Source organism: Diprion similis, chromosome 4 (genome assembly GCF_021155765.1).
Source record: "Diprion similis isolate iyDipSimi1 chromosome 4, iyDipSimi1.1, whole genome shotgun sequence".
NCBI classification, from domain to species: domain Eukaryota; kingdom Metazoa; phylum Arthropoda; class Insecta; order Hymenoptera; family Diprionidae; genus Diprion; species Diprion similis.
In genome coordinates, this window is record NC_060108.1 from 17,562,706 (window position 1) to 17,587,450 (window position 24,745).

At 36.8% G+C, this 24,745-nt stretch overlaps 1 protein-coding gene and 1 long non-coding RNA gene across 16 annotated transcripts in view; one reads left to right on the forward strand and one right to left on the reverse strand.

Moving 5' to 3' along the window:
* LOC124406037 (patronin) overlaps nt 1-24,745 on the forward strand; it is a 40,552-nt gene that overhangs the window by 5,233 nt on the left and 10,574 nt on the right. For 11 of the 15 annotated variants that reach the window (XM_046881370.1, XM_046881366.1, XM_046881372.1 and 8 more), the window contains 14 exons: nt 14,242-14,337; nt 14,519-14,734; nt 15,029-15,483; nt 15,820-15,935; nt 16,882-16,992; nt 18,147-18,228; nt 18,364-18,583; nt 18,665-19,181; nt 19,298-19,464; nt 20,521-20,697; nt 23,415-23,548; nt 23,618-23,771; nt 23,896-24,094; nt 24,180-24,412. In XM_046881370.1, the coding sequence (XP_046737326.1) occupies nt 14,242-14,337; nt 14,519-14,734; nt 15,029-15,483; nt 15,820-15,935; nt 16,882-16,992; nt 18,147-18,228; nt 18,364-18,583; nt 18,665-19,181; nt 19,298-19,464; nt 20,521-20,697; nt 23,415-23,548; nt 23,618-23,771; nt 23,896-24,094; nt 24,180-24,412 (2,877 nt within the window). Of the gene's footprint in view, nt 1-5,909; nt 5,952-14,241; nt 14,338-14,518; nt 14,735-15,028; nt 15,484-15,819; nt 15,936-16,881; nt 16,993-18,146; nt 18,229-18,363; nt 18,584-18,664; nt 19,182-19,297; nt 19,465-20,520; nt 20,698-23,414; nt 23,549-23,617; nt 23,772-23,895; nt 24,095-24,179; nt 24,413-24,745 lie in introns of those variants that run through there. The other 4 variants (XM_046881371.1, XM_046881362.1, XM_046881369.1 and 1 more) reach the window with 4 other exon arrangements.
* On the reverse strand, nt 6,336-24,256 carry LOC124406040. The gene is made up of 3 exons (XR_006929152.1): nt 24,185-24,256; nt 23,372-24,088; nt 6,336-6,347 (listed from the first exon to the last, which is right to left on the reverse strand). It is a non-coding gene; the product is annotated as an uncharacterized LOC124406040 (long non-coding RNA).

The following is a 24,745-nucleotide window of genomic DNA, read 5'->3' on the forward strand; positions in this document are numbered from 1 at the left end:
ATTGATTATCCAGTAATCTGTAACAGAAATTATATTATTAATTCTGGTTTAACCGTCTACTTAAAATTCATCGAAAGTACTTGGATACGGTATGAATGGACAAAGTTTAAGAAAAAAATAAAATAAAGAAACAACTCGCAAGAAATAAGAATTAGCCGTCTTTTATTAACGACACGGTATTTTTCCTTATCACGAATAATGATGACGAAAAAAAGCAACTCCTAACGACGTATGTTTTTCGGTTGATGGGTAAACCACGTGCGTGCTACTCTGGGTCTCGTGGTTCAATAGAAACAGCTGATTTTGACAGAACATCAAGTTACACGCGGTTACTCGTTTCTATTAAGGGTTAGAAGTATAATATTATTGTTACGATTCCTTTTTTTTTATCACTTATAACTGACGCGTTGTTGTAATTTGGAAATCGGACATGGAATTAGGAAAGAATAATAATCCCTGCTTCGTTTTTTTTTTTTCATCCTGTGAAGAATATCATTAGAAATTTAGTAAGATTTTTATACGTAGAGTTTTATTTTCTGACCTTACGTTACACGTTTGCATTTTGTTTTTGAGGTATGTATACATATGTTCATACTCTTCTCCACTCGGATATCAGTTCTCGCATATTTACCTTACACATACACTATTTTATGGCATGATGACGACGATTATCTATGGCTTATGGACGTTTCGATAAGATTCTTAAGAGGCTTCTTTTTACACCCCCTCGGGTATACACAGAAATGATAACGTTCATTTGACTTGTGACTCCGTCCTTTCTACCGATCGGAATGTACCGCAAGGAACAGATTAAAACCCGATAATGAATATATCGACTCGCTCGATATACCCCTGTTATAAACCATGCGAATCGTCGAACAGAGAGAAATGAAGAAATAAACTAGCAAAAGGAAACAAATTTAGGAATTATATTGGGAAATAAAATAGGTGTGATAGATCTTCACGTGTCGGACGTATTTAGTTATGATTGAGACAGTTGATGCGCAAGTCATCCGTCGATTTCCGCTCCATAAAATATGCGACGATTATCAGCAATCGAGGAAGTCTCGAATTTTGTCCGAAGGAAGGAGGGCTCGCCCTTCTTCCTCCTACAGCCTATATTTATTTGTTCCGAGTAGATCGGTCTGCCTCGAATTAACATACAATGAGCTGCTTTCGATGTTTGGACTCTCGTTAAAAATTACAATGTCGTTTCGCTTTTTTCTCTCCCTCGTCTCCCGGTCATATTAGCCAGACAAAATGTTCTTTCTTCTAGGTCGGTCAGAAAGATTGACGTAAAAATCGATTTTATTTTCATTTCTTTCTAATCGATGAGAAAAAAAAATTCTTTCAATTTACGAGCGATTGTCTGAACGATACCGGATTGTTAATTAATTTTAATTTTAATTTCAAATAATCGCTTTCAAATTTTACATATTTTTTGAAAGTAGATGTCAGAAAAATTTGTACAATTTTCATTGACGTGGCACGATTTTTACCGACACTCCTGTACAATCCTTAAAACCGGATTCCACGTTTTCCTCTCGTTCTCCAGTCCTGTCGTAAACTTGAATTATTTCACAGCCGCGCAATCGAACGAGGCGTTTCAGATCTTGACTAAAATATCTTCAGAAATGAATTAATGCGTTTTTGTCAGACTCGATCGCGACTTTGGCGTCGCACTTCTTCGGTGGTAAAAGGATCGTGTGCGTGGGAAAGACGACGACGAAGTTGGTGTTAGGTACCCAATGAAAATACACATCATACCCTGCAGCAACAGTCTCTGCTGCCCACGTAGCAAATGTGTGTGTGTGGGTGGTGGGTGCCGGTGGTTGAATAATAATGAATAAAAAGCCGAATGGAACGCATAAATTACAGTTACGTCAATTCGAAGATGCAGGCAAAGTTATTCCGAGAAATTTTTCATCAATTCTTGTGTCATTCCTCGCAACATTGTCTTCTCTTATCACACGTACACTCCGATCTTGATGTATGATCACATTTCTTTAGACGGGAAAATTTACTTCTCAAAATTGAAAAAACTATGCAAAAAATTTTTGAATCCGTTTCGGCTATTGAACCGGCGTTTTGATTTAAACTTGAATTTCATTCCGCGATTACCACGTGGGCGGCGTGGTGGTACAAGAAAAATTTAATGTCGGTATTCGCCGAATTTAAAGCTCCGAGTAAGCGGTCCAGCTCTTCTCCTCTCTCGTTCGGGGGACCCGAAATCCGGGCTGATTCTATTTCGTGCGATGACCAGAGGCTGCTGCTTCTGTCGCCGCTGCCGTAAAAGCAGAGTGAGGAATGGCTTATACAAAATTTTGGTACACTTTTGTCGGCGTCAATGGGGTTTGAACCATTTTTTTTTGTGTCCTTTTGGTTTCCTATATAAATCCAATATTCGGTTTTATTTTACCGAAGAAAGAAATAATCCCGACTAGAGATAAATAGAGAAAATGAATGTAACGAATGAAGAAAAAGAGAAAGAGAGAGACAAAAGTAAATATTTTAGCTCGTGATGTTACGTAATACAGATTTAGAATTCCGAGTCTCTCCGTACGGCGCGTAAAGATTTGGTCTACGGTCCATTTTTGACACTTTGCAGACTCATTCATTCGTGTGTGGCCTGTTTTACTTTCCACTACAAGTGTTGTTCAGGTATATTATTAGACGACTCGTCCCCTCGTCCACTGCAGTACGTAGTGCAACGCAGAGCGAGAAGGTATTTCTTACCCGCTACTTCCGGGATGGAGAAATATAGTACGCATACTACTTTATTGTATACAGCTTCTCGTTCATGTTTTTAGGGAAAAGAAAACGCCATTACCCTTCTATTTAAAAACTGCCCGTCTCCGTGTGCTCGTCGTGTGTTGATTAAACATACAATACGAGAACCTGAGAGGAATAACAGAATGTGCACAGCTTCTGAAAACTTTTTTAATCTCTAACGATTATCACGTTGGAAGTTGTATTCGAGTCGATAACTACCTAAGTCAATGTTACACCGCGTGGTTCTTTAATTTACTGACCAACGCAACGTGCGTAACATGTAGTTTAAGGATACTGTGCTGCTTTGAAAACAAACACAGAGGAAAGTTTTAAACTCTTTTTTGAATCATGGAAAGCTTTTTTTTTATCAGCAATAACTACAGTGATGGTGTTCTGCTTTTTTCGATAATTATTCTCACTGTTCACGGCGAAGAATTACGTTTCATGATTTTTCCTACAATGATTATTTTTTTTTCACATTACTTGCTCTGCAAGAAGCAGGTTTAATCGTGATTAAACAGTCAGCATTCAGATGTAAAAAAAATCCATCATTTCGGATGAATTTATATCCCGGTGACCTTGAACATAATGCGGAAGCTGACGTGAATTTATATAATCAAAGTGGATAACGAATAGATACTTTCATATCTTCTTTACCCAAATTTCTCCTTTAGACTAGTATGTAAGATGCAAAATCCCGAATTTTTTAAGTTTCTTCTCACGAATCTGCAGCTCTGTATTTTATTATTAATGTTATTTGAACAGTCGATGGAGCGGGGATTTTGCTCGTCGAGAAGTCGGTTATAATTATAATTATTCTGCCTGACCCAGTTAGCGACTGGAGAATTGAAGAGGGTACAATACCCGCCGTGTGCGTTTTCCCCAGAATTCGGTATGCCCACTTATGCCTGTATAATTAATGCGTGAAAATTTTACGTCAGGAATCATTCTTCTGCTAGGAGCGAGAACAAAGTATTCTCATGATTTTGAAAATAGGTTTCACCCTTTCCGTGTGAGTATGGGATGGGCTACGTGTGTGTGTATTTTTCCATTTCCACAATTTGAGTCCTTTGGAAGTGACCCAACGAGCCAGAGGTGTGGTGCGTGTCACTTTCATTTTTACAGATAATGCGAATACACAAGCCACACCCTGGAAACTGTATTCGCAGGTAATTAGACGACTCATATATTTTTCCTTCCGTTTTTCGCCACGAACTCCTTCTTTATACAGATCATATTCCTTTAATTACTCCGGAACATCTTTATTATGTCTTTCACGATTAAGAGAATTATTGTACTTACGCACCGATCGTGAAAATGAAATTTTTATATTCATATATACCGTTGTATACGAAGTAAAGTTCGATAGCTGGCGCTCAGTACATCATAATCAAAGTGCCAAATTATATGAATGCAATGAGTTAACTGCAACGGATTTTTCAAACTGCTCGGATAGCCACCAAAGTTTACAGAGTGAGGTTGACAACGAAAATACCGAACTTCATTAGTATAGATGAAGTAAAGGTGTAATAATAAAACAAGGCGATATCGATTGAAGTTTACGTATACGGTGATCGACCGATAGAGTCTCTCTCTCTTTCTTTCTCTCTTTCTCTTCCGACTACAATGTAGTAGTAACAATACCCCAATCCTGCAACACAGTCACCGACTCACACACTCGCGTTACTCTCTTTCTCTCCACCTCCTCCTCATCATCAACTATCCTCGACAGGTTCGTTGCTTTGAGTAGGCCGACTTTGGGTATGTCGTTGATGATAATTTGCATATGAGGTCACCTGCGTATCATTTGAGTTTCATTCAGTTTCACAAGAAAACAACGCCCCTAACCTTACTACTTATTCATTATGCATAAACACGCGTGATGCATCTCAGGCGATTGCGTGAGGCGTTTTATTCCGAAAAGGTGCAAGCTTCATCGCCACCGAAATGCGTCGGTGTCGCATCTCATTGATTCCTCCTTTCTTCGACGTCCTGATAAGATGGACACGCATCAAAAAGACGCGCATATCTACACAATGAATCTCTGAATGTGAACTGAATATTGCACAGCAGACACAACATATCACTCCTCCTCCTCTTCCTCCTCAAGCCGCTGCAGGTTTAATTGTCAATTAGGTAGGACCGTCCGTTCACTTAGCTAGTTCAATTATGCACTAATCTTCTCTCAGCGCTTTTTACTGCTGCTGCTCGTGTATGTTCGACAAGACTGTTTGACGGAGTATACAACTGTTCCAGGCAGTACTTATTCATGCAGTAGGGATTAACAATGTGCGGAATAACTATTCATGAATCGGATAGGTAAAGCTACAATGTCTATCGGTTAACAACGGCTATTTAATTGCCCATTCCAAGTCCAATTAGTCGGGTTTTAAAATCACAACAACCTGCACGCGTCTTGAAGTCGGTCGGTTAATGGTTCGACGGCAACGTGCGAATGATCACAAATTGAAGAGGAGTCAGAGAAGAAGGAGGAGGAAAAGCGTAATATCTTGTGTTACTGGTGTTGCTGTATGGATGGCAGGTGCTGCAGGAGGTAAGAACAAACTCGAGTTAGTTAGACACTTAGAGAACTCGACAGACCGTGATCGACGATCTACATACGAAACAGTGCGAGTTCCTGGTGCACGAAGAACCAACCAACAACCAATCACCACCACCCGGTAGTAGAGTCCAGTATGTAAGTCTGCCTGCCTGCCTCGCTGATGATTATCCTACCCTCCTTTCCCCGCAAACGATGTACTCATACACTAGTTGAACCCATACTTGAGGAGATTTTATACTCGCCACATACCCACCATCGGGTCAAGTTGGACTGTATCATCATTCTTCTCATTCTGAGCCTTAGTTAGTTCTTTTCCTACGCCTTACTTGGATGGACTTATTTTACAGAATGTACCGCCGCTGACGTTGCAATAGTCATTTGACGAAGAGCGGGAAATGCTCGTTCGCGATTCGTTTTCGCGGAACGTCTTGTCGCGATTGCTTTCCTTCTTTTATTTCCCAATCAATCGGCTCTCTCTCTCTCGCTTATCGATATTGTTGTACATGTACGTGTGTGTCGAGCTTGGGGTTTATACGATAGTTTTGTGATACATTACCTTGTACGTATATTATACAGTTCCGGATATTAAATGATTTGGATACTTAAGATAATTTTGGTGAGTTATCGCATGTCGTGCAGTACAGGTCATATATTTTTATGTCGGATAGCACTTTTACAAATTAATCTGGGTGGGTCTCTCTCGTCTCTGTTCAAGTGTGAGCCTCAACACCTACTTCATTGCTTTATATACAACGCTCGTTGCTTTTTTAGAAATTTTATTTCTTGAATAGTTTTTCACATTTACCAGTGACGAGAAACGTTTTTCATCGTCAATTTGAAAACGTTGATTTTACAATTTACACAATCGCAGTTCTAAATAACACAACAAAAGACGAGAAAAAAAGAAATTATGCCGGTTTATGCAGGGAAAATGCCAAGTTACGTTGATTAAATTCCTTGTCGCACTTTCGGTGGCTAAAAAATAACCGAAAAATGGTCATGTTAAAAAATACTTACCGATGCAAAAAAAAAAAAACGAGAAACAAAATTTGCAGAGAATTTTCCAAAAAAGCAAAACAAAGGTAAATTTTTCCACTTTAAAACACCGCTTGGGACGTTTGATTATATATGATGCATACGTGTGTACCATACTAAATTATACAATGTTGCACACGAGTTGGACGTCTGGAGGATAAATAAAGTTCTGTATAGTTATAAGTATGAGAAGAATAATAAATTTTTTAAGCAAATTGAGAAAAAGGAAAGTTAGATATATAGACGCGTGGGTGCTATTTTTGATTTTGCAATATATTTGTCGATCTGCAGCGTGTACCCCCACATTATTAAGGTCCATGAAATAATGTATAACGATGCGAGTCGTCGTCACCGACTGTCCAAAATCCACGCCTCCTATTACGAGGCGATCTCATAGAGTTCGCTGGTATTTAACGATAACTCGACAAATTATTCATTTATCTTCCCGTCACGTCGTTCTCGACCATACCTTTTATGTACTGCAAAGGATCCGTGTCCACGGTTCACCTATACACAGTCAGACAGTCCAAGGTGTATAGGTGTGTACGACGACGATACGCGTGGGCTAAGCACTTGCGAGAGGCTTTTGCGACCTCCTGCCCATGCCGCCCATCCGTATCATGTATGCACGCGTGTATAGATTCACACACGCGTTTTGTCCTCCACGGGCGCGGTACAACATTTATGTTATTACGTGGTTAGGCTGTAATATCTGTGTGCACATCAAGTAGCGCAATAATAAACTTCTTCTTGGTCATTATATACATATAGTTAGTTGTTCGAAAACCCATTAAAGTTCGCGGGCTATCACCAACCTATTTCTTTCATTCTTTCTTTCTCTATTATGGCATAAATTTTCACCAAATTTCACACATTCCTTCGGGGAAACTTAATCTTTTTGTCACCAACTCGATGATTATATATATGTGGTTATATATTATTATTATTATTGTTGTTGTTGTTGTTGTTATTATTGTTATACGAATTTGAAAGGAACTTTTTATTTTCTACTTGCGTGTTCTGGGAAAAAATTAAGAGATGTTGAGAAATAGATTTTTAATTTCAATACCCCCCCTCCAGTGCTGTTTCCTATCACGCTGTATAGACGCGGACCATGTATTGGAAATAATAACTTCATCTACCTACACAGGGGTGTAACGTACATACGGATTCATACTGTAATGATCGTTTCCCGATCCCAGTTCATCGTTCACGCATGGTCAGTCACCTAAATCTTTCGATTGTCTAGCGCAGAACTAATCTAGACATCATCTCGGCTTGCTTGCAGATTATAATGCGAGCGATCTTACTCTGGGCCGTGTCTCCGGCCTTCGTGTGATTATCGCAGAAATAACGATGTACATAAATAAACAACGGACCGAATAACCTCTGTATTTACACTGCAGATGATTGCGAAGAATTATTAACTATTCAATCTGCAAGTCAATTGAACGAAGAAGGAAGAATATATTAATGAATGTCTCGAATGAGTTGCAGTTTTCTTTCTTATCGGTGTACTATGTAACGTCAGTTGTTCAAATAGGACAAAATAATATGATTGTTTTTTCAACACTGGTCAACCTTGCACTTTCATTATTTCTATTATTCCATAATATAACTTGAACTTGTTTGATTGAGTATATAGTAATTTCTTACTTCTTATGTTTTATCGCTCCCGCGTCTTTTATCACTTTCACTTCAATTGATCGATTCATTTCTTGTCGATCTCGATCGAACGACAAAGTTTAAATAGCCAACTATCATTTCTTTTTCGTATCCATCGCAGATCTCGTTATAAAATTTGGCACGAAGGTCAAAAAGATTAATTGGTCATTGACAGTAGTACAATAATATAACAAACTCGGTTGCTTGCTGGCAGGCTCCCTATAGATATTATACATAGCTATAGAAGGGAATGGGTATTCGGTGGCTAATTATTTCAGTCCGTTCTGCAACGAGTAATCTCCTATATGAGGAGAGAAGGCGCGTGCTTGTGTTCGTTTAAACAACATACTTGGATTATACAATTACGCCGACGTATTAGTATACGTTACATATACGTGCAATTACCGTAACTACGTCTACGTATAGGTATGTATTCACATACCTTTGTGCTGTATAACTGATGACGATGAATCTTTTTATAGTTTAATATCATCGCAAGTCGACTAATTCGCGTTATGCCTTTATATCTGTATATATGTATAAATATATGTATGTATGTATATAGTTATATGTTGCACGCGCACGTGGGTAATGCAATGACATTCACTATAGCACCAACTACCTGCATACGTCTAGAGTAGTGGCGGCCTACTCTCATTTCGTTAAAATAATCTCCATCCCCACTCTCGTCTTTTGTACTCGGCAATTTTCAATGTTTCTACTCTTGTGAAATGAATACATGGTTTTATACGTATAAATCAAAGTCTGATTAAATATCCGGATTGAATTTATTTTCGTAGAGAGTGTTGCATTGTGATAAAGAGAGGTGAAGAAAAAAAAGAGGAATTTTTAATTACACGCTATACACGTGAAAAATTTTTTATATAAAAATTAGTTGCAGCTGGCAACTTAATCCCTGTCTCCAGATGGAACTAATCGCTCCGTTTCCTGCACTCCGATTGATTTTCATTTCAGTAGCTCTTACAGGGTTTTATCTGCAGTTATTTACTCAGCTGACTCAGACTTGTTCTTCGTATCTAATTATGTCCGAAATATACATACATTGTTGTTCTTTCCTAAAACATATGATAAGGTATATGCAATGCAATGCATATTATGCATACCCCTATCAGTCCGTTGAACTTTTCATCGTGAAAATCTTATATCTCTGGTTATTTATCTGCATGTGTGTTCTTGGTATGCGCCCAACGCTTACTCAGACCGAGATAAGACAATCGGACGTTTATAAGATTATCACCTCACGTTCGCAAGAATGTTTCGCAGATACGAGTGTCCACGATAATAGCTACGGAATTAAATTCGTGGATTATAGGTAAACTCGAAAATACGGTGTCTATATTATTCTGTGGCGTCGACAACGATCCACCGTTCCAAATTGAGAATTCGAAAAGTAATACTGGAAATGGTTTTCATATTCAATTTTCGTCCCAGAGGTCGTCGCGGAAATTGCGCCTTCTGATGTGATCCCTGATATTATATAATATACGGATAACGCGTATACATGGTATACCTATATATGTATAATAGTCGTCGTAAGTCGGGTAACGAAATTTTTATCCAATTTAAACAATTTACCTATAAAAAGTAACCGCTTATCGACAATGAAGAATAAGAAATAAAATGACGCTGAGAATCCTAAATAAACATTATTCCACGCACCTTTTGCACCTTTGAACTTCCAAGCCACGTCAGTCTATCCCTATGATTTGTAGTTTGGCTGCTTACCTATTATATTCTAGAGATAACGTTCCATGCATGCGGAATAATTTTTTTCCCCCACTTTGTACCTCATGCCGTACATTTCGTTTGAGAGTCTGAATTCCTTAAAGAATTTTGCAACTCTTCTCTTTCCCTACGCAAATTCTTCAAACGACGATCACTTGGACGAATTTGAGTGGACATAATATTCAAGCAGCTTCTATCCTAAAAGGCGGAGTGTGGGTAGATAAATACAGGTATTAGATTCAGTTTGCTAAAATTGCTAATATCGAAGCTGAGAGCGTCGTAAATTTTTTCAAATTATTTCCGTTCATAAATTCGGTGTTGCTATAATTAATCAGCTTACTCTAGAAATAATTTTTCTCATTCTGTATTTCGTATGTATAATATAATTCTGATTCATAATTAAATTCTCGTGATCACCGCTGCATGCAAGGAAGTATCGTGCAAAATGGTACATATAATTAAATATAAAACATGCATTTACCTACAATACTAATTTTCTTACTTACCTATTTACCTATTTACCTGCCTACCGAGTCAAGGTTATACCTCCATTTGTTATAATTTATAAGCGTCGGTATGTATGAATTGAATTTGCCATTCTTAACTCGCTGCTACATATGAACTGCGCCCGTGACATGTGAAACGTTTAGCTAAACAATACCAAATTAATGCACATATAGTTAATTCCAAGTGTATATGGAAAATGTATCGAGGGTCAAGATAACCGAACATTCAGAAGCCCGTGATGAATATATTAATGAATTGAACGTAACAGTAATGCCAAGTGTTTAATTTATCACTGGAGATGATATATACTCTTCATTTTTTTATTTTTTATTTTCATGTATATATATATACACATGTATATATGTTTCACATTCACTTTTGTCCAGGGAATATGAATACTAATTCATCTTGCAAAACAGAGTAAGAATCATTTTTATTATGATAGTACTTTGCTTATTTTGTTTCAGTATAATCGACTTTTCAGAAAACTAATAGGTACAAATTTACTGAAACAAAATCGCGCGTAAAAGGAATTATTGTGGATTTCGCGATTGAGAATGGATTGAATATTTCTCAGGTTACATGGCACAAATGTGCGAATTCTTTTCAATGGATAGATTATAACCAACCCGTTGCAAAAATATAACTGATTTAGATAAGAATTTGTGATTCGAAAGTTCTGAATTTTCAAGAGTTTAAAAACAGAGTTTCGATTAAATATCAACGAAATCATTCGAATACCGGTTATTACGTGGCGACTACTGTGCGTAACGGATTCGGGGTGGGAAACGGGTGAATCGGTGGTGCTCGAGGCTTCTTATTCAGAAAATAGGAGGATCAAGCCGCTACTCAAATTACGATGACCAGGACTGAGGATCGTTTCCGAACACATGATAACACCTGGCGTAAAGTCGAAATCGACAATCGAGAACGCGAGTCAATGACCGGAGGAGAGATCAACCATTTCCTTTTACATATATAACGCGTATGTATCCGATCGTCTTCCATAAAGAGGCCTAACGCCGCTGCGTGCCAGTTTATGGCAAACCCCATACGTATCTATGTACATAAATGTAATAACATATAAGTCAACGAAACGTTATTCATGCATTAGTCAGACCACCGGGTCAACAGCGATCGTTGCGATTCGCATAATTGAAAGCGTGTTACTGTCAACAAAACACGACGAAAAATCCTGTTGAACGGTTTGTTTTTCAACGGGGATTGCGGCTAATTAACAATAAGAAGTTCTCCTTTTATCCCATACAGAAATTATGCAAGCTACGCATGAATTTGTAAAAGCAAAACAAAAAACGAACTAGGTAATGAGAGTAACGATTTTTTAACTGCTATAGATAAAAACAGAAACAGAAGAAAGAAGATATTTTTATTCAGTGCTTTAAGCATTGCTAGTGTGCCATAACGTTCATTTGTATTATTGGCGGGCAGGCTGTTAGAAGAATATACCGTTACCTACTGTCAACTGTCATGCGAGTATATAGAAATAATCAATTTCTCCTCATTATATCGTTGGTTCGATAAATTTCTATACAGATTATATTGCGGAGAACCAGATGAAGTGTAGATTCATTTTTGTTATACGCTATACTTATACAGGTATTTAGGTATTCTTAGTTATACCTATATTATGAACACTTCGATTTTTCCTCGGCTGTAAACCGCGCACGCAATATTCCTTCGCAATGTTATAATAATAAGAATAAGGAAAGATTATCTGCACGCGAAAGCTTTTTTTTTTTACAAATAATGAAAAGTAGATCATTCCTAATCATGAGAAGACTTACGTCCCCAAATCTCAATTTCGGAGGGTTGAAATGAAACAGAAAAAAACGAAAAAAAAATTCAAACACTCTCAAAAGGTTCGTATTATATGTATATGCATAGCTGTTGGAGATTTGGAGAACAGATTGCTCTTCGTTGATCGTAGAGTACTTGACTTATACATGTATATATATGCCAACATAAGTAGGTAGGTATTTCCTGCTTTACGAACGAATGATTTTTTCTCGAGGCCGAGTGACGACTCATACATACTTTGCTTGTCAGATCACCTACGGCCTTATACATATATATTTAAATATATCGATCTCTTTACTTGGTTCGTTCGTGCGGTTAACAGAGTCATAAATTGTAGTATTTTATTTTTCACCGTCTTCCGCGTATTACCGATTCTGGATCATGAAATTAGTATTGATTACCTGAACCGCGATGAGGTCAGGAAACGAAACCAAAACTGCGATGTATCAGCTGTTCCAGAAAATAATCACAGTAATAATGACGCGGTAACAGTTGTCTCCATCGTAGTTGACGACGTTGAAAATTGTTCGAACAATTAAATGCGACAAGTTTTTCTACCAAGAGCAATCTGAACGGTACGAAAAAGGAGTTGAAAATGCATCATTCGTAGAAAAGTTATTACACCACCTTGTGTGTTCTGTACGCGACCTCGAAGTCCATACCAGAAAACTCGACATGGCCTCCTCCTGGAACTACATCCTGTTCCTTTCTGACTGAAAGTGCCACTCTTAGATTTCGACGCTATTATAAAGATAACTGAAGAGATTCTCGAGACCGGCGTCGCCGGTCTTATTCACCACCCCAGAGTATCAGAGAACTTGACACGTCTGAACACTAGAAACGATATACTGTACGTTGGAATATCGAAAGTGATTTGGGACGCACGTTGAATAAAGTTAATCAGAAAACAGGTGAATTAAATTTCGGAAGAAACGAGCATCTGTTTGAAGTATGGTCGATCAAACGCGAACTTTTGTTCATCCTATCACTGCTTTCGTCGCTTATTTGCATCGTCCTTAAACCTGACGTGATCCTATTTTTCCACTTTGTAGTCAAAGTGATATCACATACTGGTGTCTTCGAATTCATACATGCTCCAAATGATCAATCACCGGCTTATCAATATACGTATCCTTTTATCATCTTATAAATTCTCCAACTTAGAGTGGTTGTACTGAGAAGAGGATAAAACTGACCTGCGATGGTGTCATAGTCTAAATTTATCAAACGGTGGACGGTTTATAGGTACAGATGTGCATGCTATAGGCACATGCTTTTTATACATGTATGTATATTGTAATAACGACGAGGATGAAATGCGTTGTAGCTGGTAGCTCTGCAAGTCGTCTCGTCTTTATAATGTACCGCGCGACACGCGGTGCTCACAAATCACAATCAGTTTGTTGGCCTGTTCTGCAGCGGCATAAGGAGTTACAATGGAATTACGTCACATTGACAATCCCAGAAACCAGGCCAGGGTGACGATGATGATTTGGTCTCGGCGTTGCGATGACACTGTTCTTCTTCTGATGCTTATGATACTTGATTCCAAGTCACTAGTAGTTTGTTTAGTACTCCTGAATTTTTCAACAGAACGTCAGTTAGAGAATTCGAATGAAGATGAAGTTAGCACTAATTCTGAAAAACCGATTTCTTGAAAGAATAATTTGTTATAAAAACTATTGTGTTAGATCATGGCTCTGGCAAGGGTTCATTGTCAACGGACACGTTTCCGATATTCTTGTCGCAGATGTATGAAAGCACTAACCATGAAGGATTAACACAATCGATCGCAAACGAAAGCGTTTATTTATGACACGCATGCATGCGAACAAGGTGTGTGTATGCACCTAGTAAAGCAAAATGATATGGATGCACGCAGCAGCGACACATGCGAAGTTGGCAGTTTTTCATCTCACCGTTCGGTTGTAATCTGAACCCAACTCTTTAGATGTTAGATTAGAAGATAATACCGATGGAACGATCTCTTCTCTTTTGTACGTCATTTTTACGCGCTGGTTTCTCCAGAGACTATTTAATGAGATTAGATGGGCATTATTGCGAATTGAAACAACTATTATAATAATGGCCGTTATTCTGCGGTAATAGTCAGTTTTTATACATTTTTGTTCCAGGCCAAACAGCGTGCCTCCGTGAAGTGGCTGCTTTCCAAGGCTTACAACAACAACGTGCCGGAGAATCTACGAGAGCCGTACTATCGCGATCACGAGGTACTTTATCTTTCGAATCCTTGGCTTGTTGGTTGTTCGATTTATCTTCAAACATCGTATGAATACTACAATTTTTTTTTATTATAGTACTACGAGTTATAAATAAACTTGTTTAAGGTGTCTATTTTTTTTTTTTTTTTTTTTTTTTTGTACTATACATACTTTCTATCTCTTCTTCTAGGATCAGGAACATTTGAAGCCACAGATAGTTCACTCGCTTTCCAATGCAGAGCTCTACTGTTTGGCGCTGGCCAATATCTACTCGGATCCAAATTACCACAACCAAAACCACCTTGGAATTCTTCAAGCCCTTGCAAGGAAAGGTGTCTTTGTTTCCGAACCGAACAACACTCAGCTGACCGAAACTATCCTCATACAAAATTCACCACTTAAAATGGTTTGCACATATTTTCTCAAATGCTATTTCATATTCTTATAATCTCGGTTGATAAAACACAACGAAAATATAATGAAACAGAAAATGAAGTAGTTGGACCATCGTACGTATGCTATATTAGCTCGAATATAGTCCAGAAATGTTGTTTACTGGAATTTTGCGATATTAATGTTTGCACTATTGATCAGAATATAATGTACCTGAAGTACAAAAATTATCAAGTCAACGTTTAAGACTAGACGAATTTAATTACAAACTCCCCACCATCGATACTAATAATTTAATTTTTTTCAGTCGGCGCATATGGCTGTGATAGAAGGTTTGATGGTGCTTTACGCAAAAGAAGTAGTTACGGGAGACTGTGTCGTGGCTGCAATTAGACGATTTAACCCACAAAGTAACTTGGAAGTGCCGACTGACCATGAGCGAGGACTTCTTTTGTGGATCAACGAAGCCTCTCGGGCTCTAGTTACCAAGATAAAACTGGAAGAAGGTGCTGGGGATAGATCCCGACTGCCTGACTTACCCTCGGCGACTGACTTCCAGTCTCTGTGCGATGGTGTTGGTCTTGCTGCTGTAGTCGCCTTTTACTGTCCAGAAGAGTTGAATTGGAAGGATATTCGGATATCTAAAAGGCTATCCGTTGCTGATGCTCTACACAATTTATTGCTCGTTCAAACGTTTTGTGCCAGATGCTTACCATACTCTATTTTTCATATGCAAAATGAAGATGTCACCTACATGAGAGGGTACGTAATCAGTGTTCAGGGATTTTAGGGGTAATTTACATTGGTTCATAAGTACGAATGTCTGAAGTCGTTTAAAATGATTTTAGAATAACTCTGCTCTATTCAGTAAATTTCGTACGACTTCTAACAATTTTATATGTTCAGGCAACATTAGTTGATCCTCCGTTTTTTGTAATTTTTACGTGAGATTCGTTGATTTCCAATGATTTTGTATTATATTCATTAGTATCAGGACCATGATCAATTTAGTTATACACATCTCATGAATACTTATTAAATTGCACATATTGTAATTGCAACGTGTATAATAGCAATATCTTTTTGTTTTCTTTTCAGATCTATGAAACAAAATTTGATTGTTTTCCTGGCTGACCTGTACAATGTGTTAGAAATTCATCCGGTCAAATCAGTTCGTTATCCTGGCGATGAAAGGGATTCGCAATATTCGAACGGTACATATGGTTTTAAAACACTTGACTAAAATAAAAAATAATTTACATTTCAGATAAAGTTTGAGCTACATTTAGCAATTGCAACAAAGGAAACTTTATTATACATCAGCCGTCTCTGTACCACTTATTTATTGAAATTTGTAATTACGGTGATGGTTTCGGTTTTTGGTGATGGTTATCGCACAAATAATTTATCAAATTTACCTCATTGAATGATTATTTTTTTAGTATTGTTATGTTTACAATTTACATTTCGAACTGCAGGCAATTATTCTGATTATGAAATATGATAACAGATGATCCCAGGCTTTGCTTACGAAAAATTTAATACTGTTATAGAATAAATATTTCGTTGCGGTAAGTCATCTCTTGGTTTTGATTTACGAATTTGGACAACTAGCACAAAAAGTTTTATGACAAAACTTCTGAACTACTTTATTTTCTTGATCGTTTCTTGTCAAAGGAAATATGTGAATTCATATGAAATGAAATGGTGTTATTTCAAATACCACATATGCACATCATCACATCGCACTTTTTAATTGTGTCATTTTATGCGATGACTGCGATTTATAATAAAATATAGAATTAAATTGCCTCTAGTTTGAACGGTATAACGCTTCTTATCAGTGTCAATACACATAAACATCTTAGAATAAGTAATAGCATCAATTCCCGAGCATTGAATGATCTGATCAGCAACGAAACACGTTTAACATCGACTTGTAATAATGTAATAAGTATATTCTTACTGCAAAGGCACGAGAGTCAAATGTAGAGAGAGAGAGGTAGCTTAACCCCTAATAATGTTAAAGAAGTATATCAATACCTACCTATCTATAATAATTGCATATTTCTATGGCGTAACCTCTTGATGCTTGATCAACAACGCTATCTGCCTTCCTCTTTCATCACAACCTATGATTCGGTGGTGCTATGGGTCCAGTTTGCCCACGCAATAGCCACGGTGTAGCTCATAAACGCAGCCTGCCTCAGTCTATAGCTCCGATACCTGACCTACGAAGCAACCTCTCCGTATCCGCTCCAGGCTTCACAGGTATACGAGATACCTAACAATTATCACCTAGCTCATTTCCTGGTGTCAATTCTCTTTTCTATTATTTATTTTTCATCTATTAATTCGTTTACTTTTTCTTTTTCGAATGTAGAATTGCTACACAGAAAATTCTACTTCACTGTTTCTGCTGTGTTAGGAAATCTCTTTTAAAATACCTTAAGATGTTGTTTGTTGGTGATTTTATTGCTTCTTGTTTACAACATTTTGAATTGCAATTTAAACATTTTCAAGAAATTTTCCAAGGTATGCAAATTATACTCTTGATCGTCCCGGATTGTATTATGAAATTTGCTGTCTCATAGCATACGCTCTTGAGGTATTGTAACCAAGCCTGAGTTTTAAATGCAATGATTACATTGTTTCATATGAAAATACTCTTCATGAAATCCTCTAATACTCAATAAGTAGCCTGACTTGTAAAAATGTGAGCAATGATAAAGCAAAATATAGGCGCACTGTTTGTTACTAATAACGGCTTGCGTAACACCGTCTTATAAAAAACGGCAAGTGACACATAGCACGTAGGTAAAAATTTTTAAAGTTTGAAGCACAAAAAATATTGCCTCCACAGCTTGCTCTCGAACTAGCTTGAATATTATTTTATTTTGCATGTGTTTTTTCTTAATTTCATATTCATTCCTAGACAGATGTATAAAGATTGATGTTGTTCCAGATACATTTCATATGCCTTTGGTTTGTCTGATTGTTTTGCAAAGTTTCTTTGTTTTATTTCTGTGTTTCGATTGTTGCGTTCTAGGTATCAGTTTGTTTAAATACGTTTCTTGTTTTTTCATACACACAAAACTTTTCAGACATCCCATACTGTACTAGGATTCGTCATTTAATTAGCAACAAATAAGTAGTCCTGTTGTTAGAAATATTTCTTTATAGTGTTTGCTACATAGTTTTGATCTTAACTTTCAACTTCAAATCTTAAGTAAATGTACACGATAGAAAAATGTTGCATGTTTGTGAACAATGAACAAATACTGCAAATAATTGATTAAACTAGCTGAAGTAAATTCTGTCACTGATAGTCTATGCATATGCATATTGTCAAATAACTAAGATAAAATCATTAATCTACCATCTTAAGGCACTAAGTATTTGTTATCAATTATATTAATTTCCAGTAATGAAAACACCGTCCTCAAGTTCTGTTAAAAAATCACAATCGTTACAACAGGCGATGGAAAATCAATCGTACGAAGACAGGTAATTGTTGAAGTGAATCGTTACTACATATTTTTTTTATTTTTATTTTTTTTTTATTCAAGTTCTATCAACATTTTGAGCATATAACTTATCCTCGGTTACATTTCATAAATTGTGATACTGACCGCTTTACAGGAGAGCAGGAAGCGAAGATAGTTTCGTCGTTCACAGGGGCAAAGGAGTTCCTACTCTGAGCTCTGTAACTGATGAAAAGCTCGCTGCTCGAGCAGAAGCTGCTGGTCGGCCAAGTAATTGGGAAGATCAGAGACGTAGCTCTTATGCAGGCAGGCGTTCCAGGAGAAATAGTGTTACTGATGACTCTCAACTTACAATCGAGAACTTCGGAGGATCTCAGGTGACCAAGATTTATTTAGAACTTCGCATATCAGCTGGAGTATTCCGGATTTTTTTATCAATCGGATATCTTTACTTGCAGGATAATTTGCACAACTTTGGTCGAAATCCTGACAAGGAAGTTGGAGGGCACGTAGGACGCCACAACGTTGCTGAACCAACTCTTCCAGCCAGATCCAGTGTTCAAGATGTTTATGGCAGTGGTGTGCAACTGATTCTATCAGACAATGGTTATAGTGCAGATGAGCCACCCAGGCTCAAGCGACAAACATCTAATTCGAGTCTAAACAATGTTGCACTAAAAAATATCCTACATTCCAATGAAAATGATAGTAATGTGGACAGTAACAGTTCGAAATTAGCCAGCTTTGCTCAGCTCGGTAGACAGAGCTCTGACAAGGTTATCAATTTCACTTATTCCAATCAAGAGAAAGACGACAACCTTTTGAAAAAAGCTGGCATAGTAGCAAAAAAACAAGTTCAAAATAACGGCAGCACATTGGGCGAAAAAAAGACAACTTTTGCAGCGCTCCCAAATACGACTACGTGGCAACAACAAAGCAACCAGCAAATGCACCAAGCCGACACTAATAGTACTGGTAACTCACTATAATATATATCATTTATTATGCATCTTTATATCACAGACGTAAAAGAAGTTGGTCTTTTTCAATGTAAATTAGATAAGTAACATTGTATAATTGAAACCGTATAGATGAAAATGGAGGTAACACTGTCATGGCATCACAGTTGAATAACATCAGGATGAAACTTGAAGAAAAACGACGTCACATAGAAAACGAAAAGCGGAAAATGGAGGTTGTCATGTCTAAGCAACGGCAAAAAGTTGGCAAAGCTGCATTTTTGCAAGCAGTTACCAAGGTAATGTATAATGCATGGAATTTACATGGCTACAGGATTTTACCGTTCAAAATATTTATTTTGAAAGAAATAACACCTCAATCTGATAGTTTAGATTTACTTATCCCTCTGGATAGCGGAACTTTTTACTTATTATTTCTAAAAATAAAGCAACAAGCGTTAATAGCCATTTATTGTACTTAGCTATTGTAGTTTTGCTAATGGTGAAATCTGCATTGCACAGTGTGTTTTTTATTTCCTATGAGCTATTTGTGACGTTTGATTTATCCCACGTATTCTCTCCTTTTTCCAATCAGTTCTAAATGACTTCGCGTCGTTATTTTTTCTATTTTTCTTATTCGATGCCTACATGCAACGCTGTATGCAAGCTTCTCATTTTTCCAAACATGCAACAAACAAATCAACATCTTGCACATATCTAGTTGTGACGTTTTATTCATACTTATCAAATTTCGAATGTACGTGGAAGCTTTGTACTTTTACTTGGAACTTTCTTCCTTCAATAGTACAGAACATATATGTTCATAATCAATAACTTTTATACTCAAATTCCATGTACTAGTTTTCACATACGTCGTCACTTATGTTTCTTGATCGAATGGATGTAAGTATTGTTGTCTTAAAAAAATGTTTTACTGTATTAAAATTGTGTTGATAAGGTGCTGGAATGCATGAGGAAAGACTATGTGTTTATTGTTTTACATTTAGCGCCGAGGCCAAGTATTCATTGAAATTTGTTGGTAAAATTGATTTACTACTCAATGTGCGATTGTAAATAAAAAGCTTACATTATATATTTGTAAGCACTTATCGTACACTGTGAATGGTTGAATCAAATATTATGTGCTGGCATTAAAAAAATGTACAAAATATTTTAACTGCCTCAGTTAGTCACCGTGCAAGACGTTGTTTTGCCATTTTATTCTAGATTACCATTTGCTAGTAATGTTTCAAATTCGTCGAATATTTATTTTGGCCACGGATGCAACACACGGTGTTTGGTGTGTGGTGGAGGCGTTTGTACTTAACAAGGCACACTGGTTGGGCTGGTTGCAGGGTAAGGTAAAATCCCCTTCATCATCAACGTCAGGGGGTGAAAGCCCCGTGGAATCTGTACCCCCCAGCTCTATTACTTCTGGAAATATAGGGCTCATCCCTGCAAGTAGTACCGAGACACATCTCGTACCCAATCATCCCCCTCAAGATAAACCTCAACGGCCCTTTTCGCTCAAGGTATGCTTTAGTATACGACGGCGATTGTAATACACATGCACATTTTTAATTGATTCTTTTTTTTCTACGCTTTTCATTCCAATTCACGATCGGCACAAAATGCTTGCTTCGCTGATATTTTCATTTTACAATATTCATTTCGGAATTTTTATACACATGTATGTCGTAATACATATGGAGTTGAAACTCTTATTCTCTGTTGAAATGCAACTGTGGCGCAAAGCTTTCCATGGTTTTCAATGCTTATCTGCAATACCTCCATTTGTTTAAATTAAATTTTTTAATCTTAAACTCTTGTTTATGGAGCAGCAAGATTTCCCAAACGTCAATTGCTATTTTAGGAGTGCTATTGTTTCAGAAAGCATGTATAGAATTGCATTGTCTCATAGTTTTTCTTTTTTTAATTTTTGATATCCCAGTTCCATTCCCGATATGTGTGTATCTGATTGTTCTCGGTGATGGTTTAATTTTGTTTATTTATTTCTTTCATACCCATTATTCTCAACACATCATGTAGATAACTGTGGTTTTATATCTAAGTAATTCATAAAATGTTTTACGCGTACTACAAATCCTGAATGATGAAACATGCGTAAATGATTCTAAGAAGAATCCTATAATATTATATCATAAAGGTACTAACAGTTTTAATGTTTACAATTTTATACTGGCTTTTGTTTTGAAATACTTATTAGTACACTACCTCACGTCTTCATGTCTCCTAAAAATTATGAATAATTTATGACAAGGAAAGATAGTAGTGTTGTTTCGTATTCGAATTCAATTCATGAAACTGATTTTGAACATGAAAGATGAGTGTCGAGAACATCTTAGTTACCTAAGATATGATATTGATCAAACAATAGGATGAATATGAATCTCTGTCGAGTGACGTTTTAGACTTCTACCCCGAGCAGAAGGTCGGACACAAATATGGACGATTGCTTGTGGAATTTCTCAACTAACTTATTTGTGTCGTATGTTGAACAGGTTATTATTTATTTAAACAATTTTGAATCAACAGGTGGGTGTTGTCAGCTAATCACTAGGGATTCATGTCGATTCGAGTTGAACTTTTCTCATCTCTCAATGAGATTTACTTCATCATTACTTCTCAATTGTTGTTTATTATATTTATTGTTATATTAATCAAGTGCAAATTATTTGAAATCGAAGCAACAAAATTTTTCCACCAAGGCTTGTGAGCTTTTCAAGAAATAATGGACTTAAAGAGTAAGAAGACACGCATCTTGGTGCACTGTGTATATATCAAAATACTTTTTCGTAATTATAATTAACAAAGAACAAAGATGGCCTTGGTTTAAGTTGACAGCTGAATTCCTCTTTATAATGTGATAACTTCATTGATTACTTTTAGGTTTAGGCTTCAAAATTATCCAAAATGTTTGCTCATGCTATTAATAATATATTTTTTTTAATCTCCTTATTAGTACCAGCAAAATTCAGCCAAAAAAGTCAAGATTGCGTTCAAATTTCTAAATCAAATTCGTCAATAGTATCAAGCCCAGTCGAATTAGTTTTTCAATCAAATTCCCCTACTGAAGATGAGTCGGATGATTCGATAGAAACATTGTATGGATCTGTAAATTCACAAGAGTCTTTTTATTCATCTGTGACTGATAGTGGTAGTACAAGGGAATCAGTTTATGAGGCTGTCGAAGGAGAATATGTTACAGAAATTGAAGAAATCAAGCTCTCTGACAATATTAAACCTCGATCAAAACTCACTAAGTATAACAACTTTGATTTTAACTACTATAAATATTTACCGCAAACTAAACTGGAGAATATTGTTCCATTTAAAATCGTGTCCACTATTATCTCGCGAAACTTAGAACCAGAAATAGCAGAAGTGCATTCCAATGATATTCAGGAATCTGTAAACTCATTTAGCTCCGTGATATTGAGCGATGAGAGTTTACCAATTATCAGCGATGTTGATTTGAAGTATTTCGATCATGTTATAAATTCTCAAGCAAGCATATCAAGAGATTTTAACGACTCTGTGAAGCTCGATAACACTTCAGACAATCATCTATTGGAAAATGAAAAGTCCTCTCCAATATTGCATAAAATTGACGATACAGCAGGTTGTAATGAAGACGCCATGAAAAACAAAAAAACTGATTTGATTCCTGGTTCACTTCCACCAATATGCACAATAAATTCGAAAGTCTTTCTACAGGAAAATGCAAAGAGTTGCGTTAGGGAAACACCCATAAAATTAGCTAATAATGAAGCAACACATAATGAAAAGCATAAAATTGAGCTAGTTACTTTGCCTCAAAATCGAAAGAGTTGCAAACAAAAAGTAGTGCTTGAGACAATAAGGTAAATTTGAAAAGAAATTGAAAAATTTTAACCTAATGTATTTGCAATAATCATAGTTGTAGTAGGACTGAAATTACGAATAATTGTAACAAAACAAACAATTGAAATATGACCGAATTTCAGTAAATAATTTCGTTCAAAAAATATTGACACATAGAAACCGCAATCGAATACGGGAACGAATGTGGAAACCTTGAATTTGGTAGCTGAGTCGAGCGTTGATTCATCTCCATTAGAAAAAGAAAGCTATCAGGTGTAAAAGAAAAAAATAACAAAAAAGAAAAAAACAATGGGAAGCCTTCATAATTCTTTCAACATTAACTCTAAATTGTATTTTTAACTCAACTACTCGTTCAAAAATCCAGGAAATCAGTGAAGATGTGCGAGATGTGGAACATAAATGGCTTGAGCAGGATGGCAGTGCACCTTTCATCGAAACACGACGCACACCAGATATTGAGAATATGGACTTAGACCAGTACCATGAGTCTATATCACAGTTAGTATTTCTATTACTATGCTTTAATTTATATTTATAAATTTTCACATCCCATTTCACTTTCTTCAGAATGAATAGCAGTCTTAGCGAAATTCAAGCAGATATACAGCGGCTAGCCAATCAACAAAATCAAATTCAACAACAACATTTAATGAGTCAACATCAGCAACAGATGCAGCAACAACTGCAGCAATTAAAGAGCTTAAGCCAGCAACATATGCAGGTAAACGCAATATGTTACAACTAATAACAGGAAGAAACAATTAGTTTGTAGATTGTCTGTTCCTTTACTGTGTTTATGTCAAAATGCACAGATTGTACATGGTAACTACCAATTTATTTCATAGAATTATGCCATACCACCAATGAATTCAATACCAACGAGAATTCAGGACCCTCAACAGTCACAATTCTACTTACATGATCATGCGCAATCTCAGAGACGAACATGGGGTCAACCGCTACCACCTGAAAGCTTAGCGAACGAAATGGCTGCGGCGGGTTATCAGCAGCCAGTTGAACTTCGATATAGTCCACAGCCTGCAGGTATAATTTGTTCGATCGGAAAGTTTTTGATGCTTCTTATTCAGAGCAGTGAATAATCTGCTTAAATAAAACTGGTGTCATTCAGCTTACCAGCAAGACTCACGACTGTATCAAGATGCAAGGACGTGGGCTGCACCTCCTTCTCAGCCAAAAGGATTCGTACTGCATGAAATAGCACCGGATCAGAGGTATCTTAATGGTGGCGATCATAGCCTTTGCAACAACCAAATGAATCGTTCAGGTTCTACTTATCCTACACCTGCCACACTGTTCAATCAAATGCCACCATCATCTGCCAGTCCTCAACATCGTAATGCGGTAAGAGTAAAACCACTCATAAAAATGTAAAACTTACATAATTGGATGAAGTTAACTTGTCGAATTTCATAACTTTCACTTGACTTCGAGTCGAATTAATGTTGGTGTATAACTTGACAATTGAGCACATTCAGCATCTATAGTAACATCTTTAATATCAGTTCATAACTTGGCACATCTTGTACAAATGAGTGTGAAAATAACAGTACCTACTTGAAGGTCAGATATACTTGAAATTGCTTTGGTCAAAACATACGTAGGTTTTCCCCCTCCAATATATGGTATAACAGTGATGGTATATGCTGTGTCCAGAACCAGTTGGTGACGTCATTT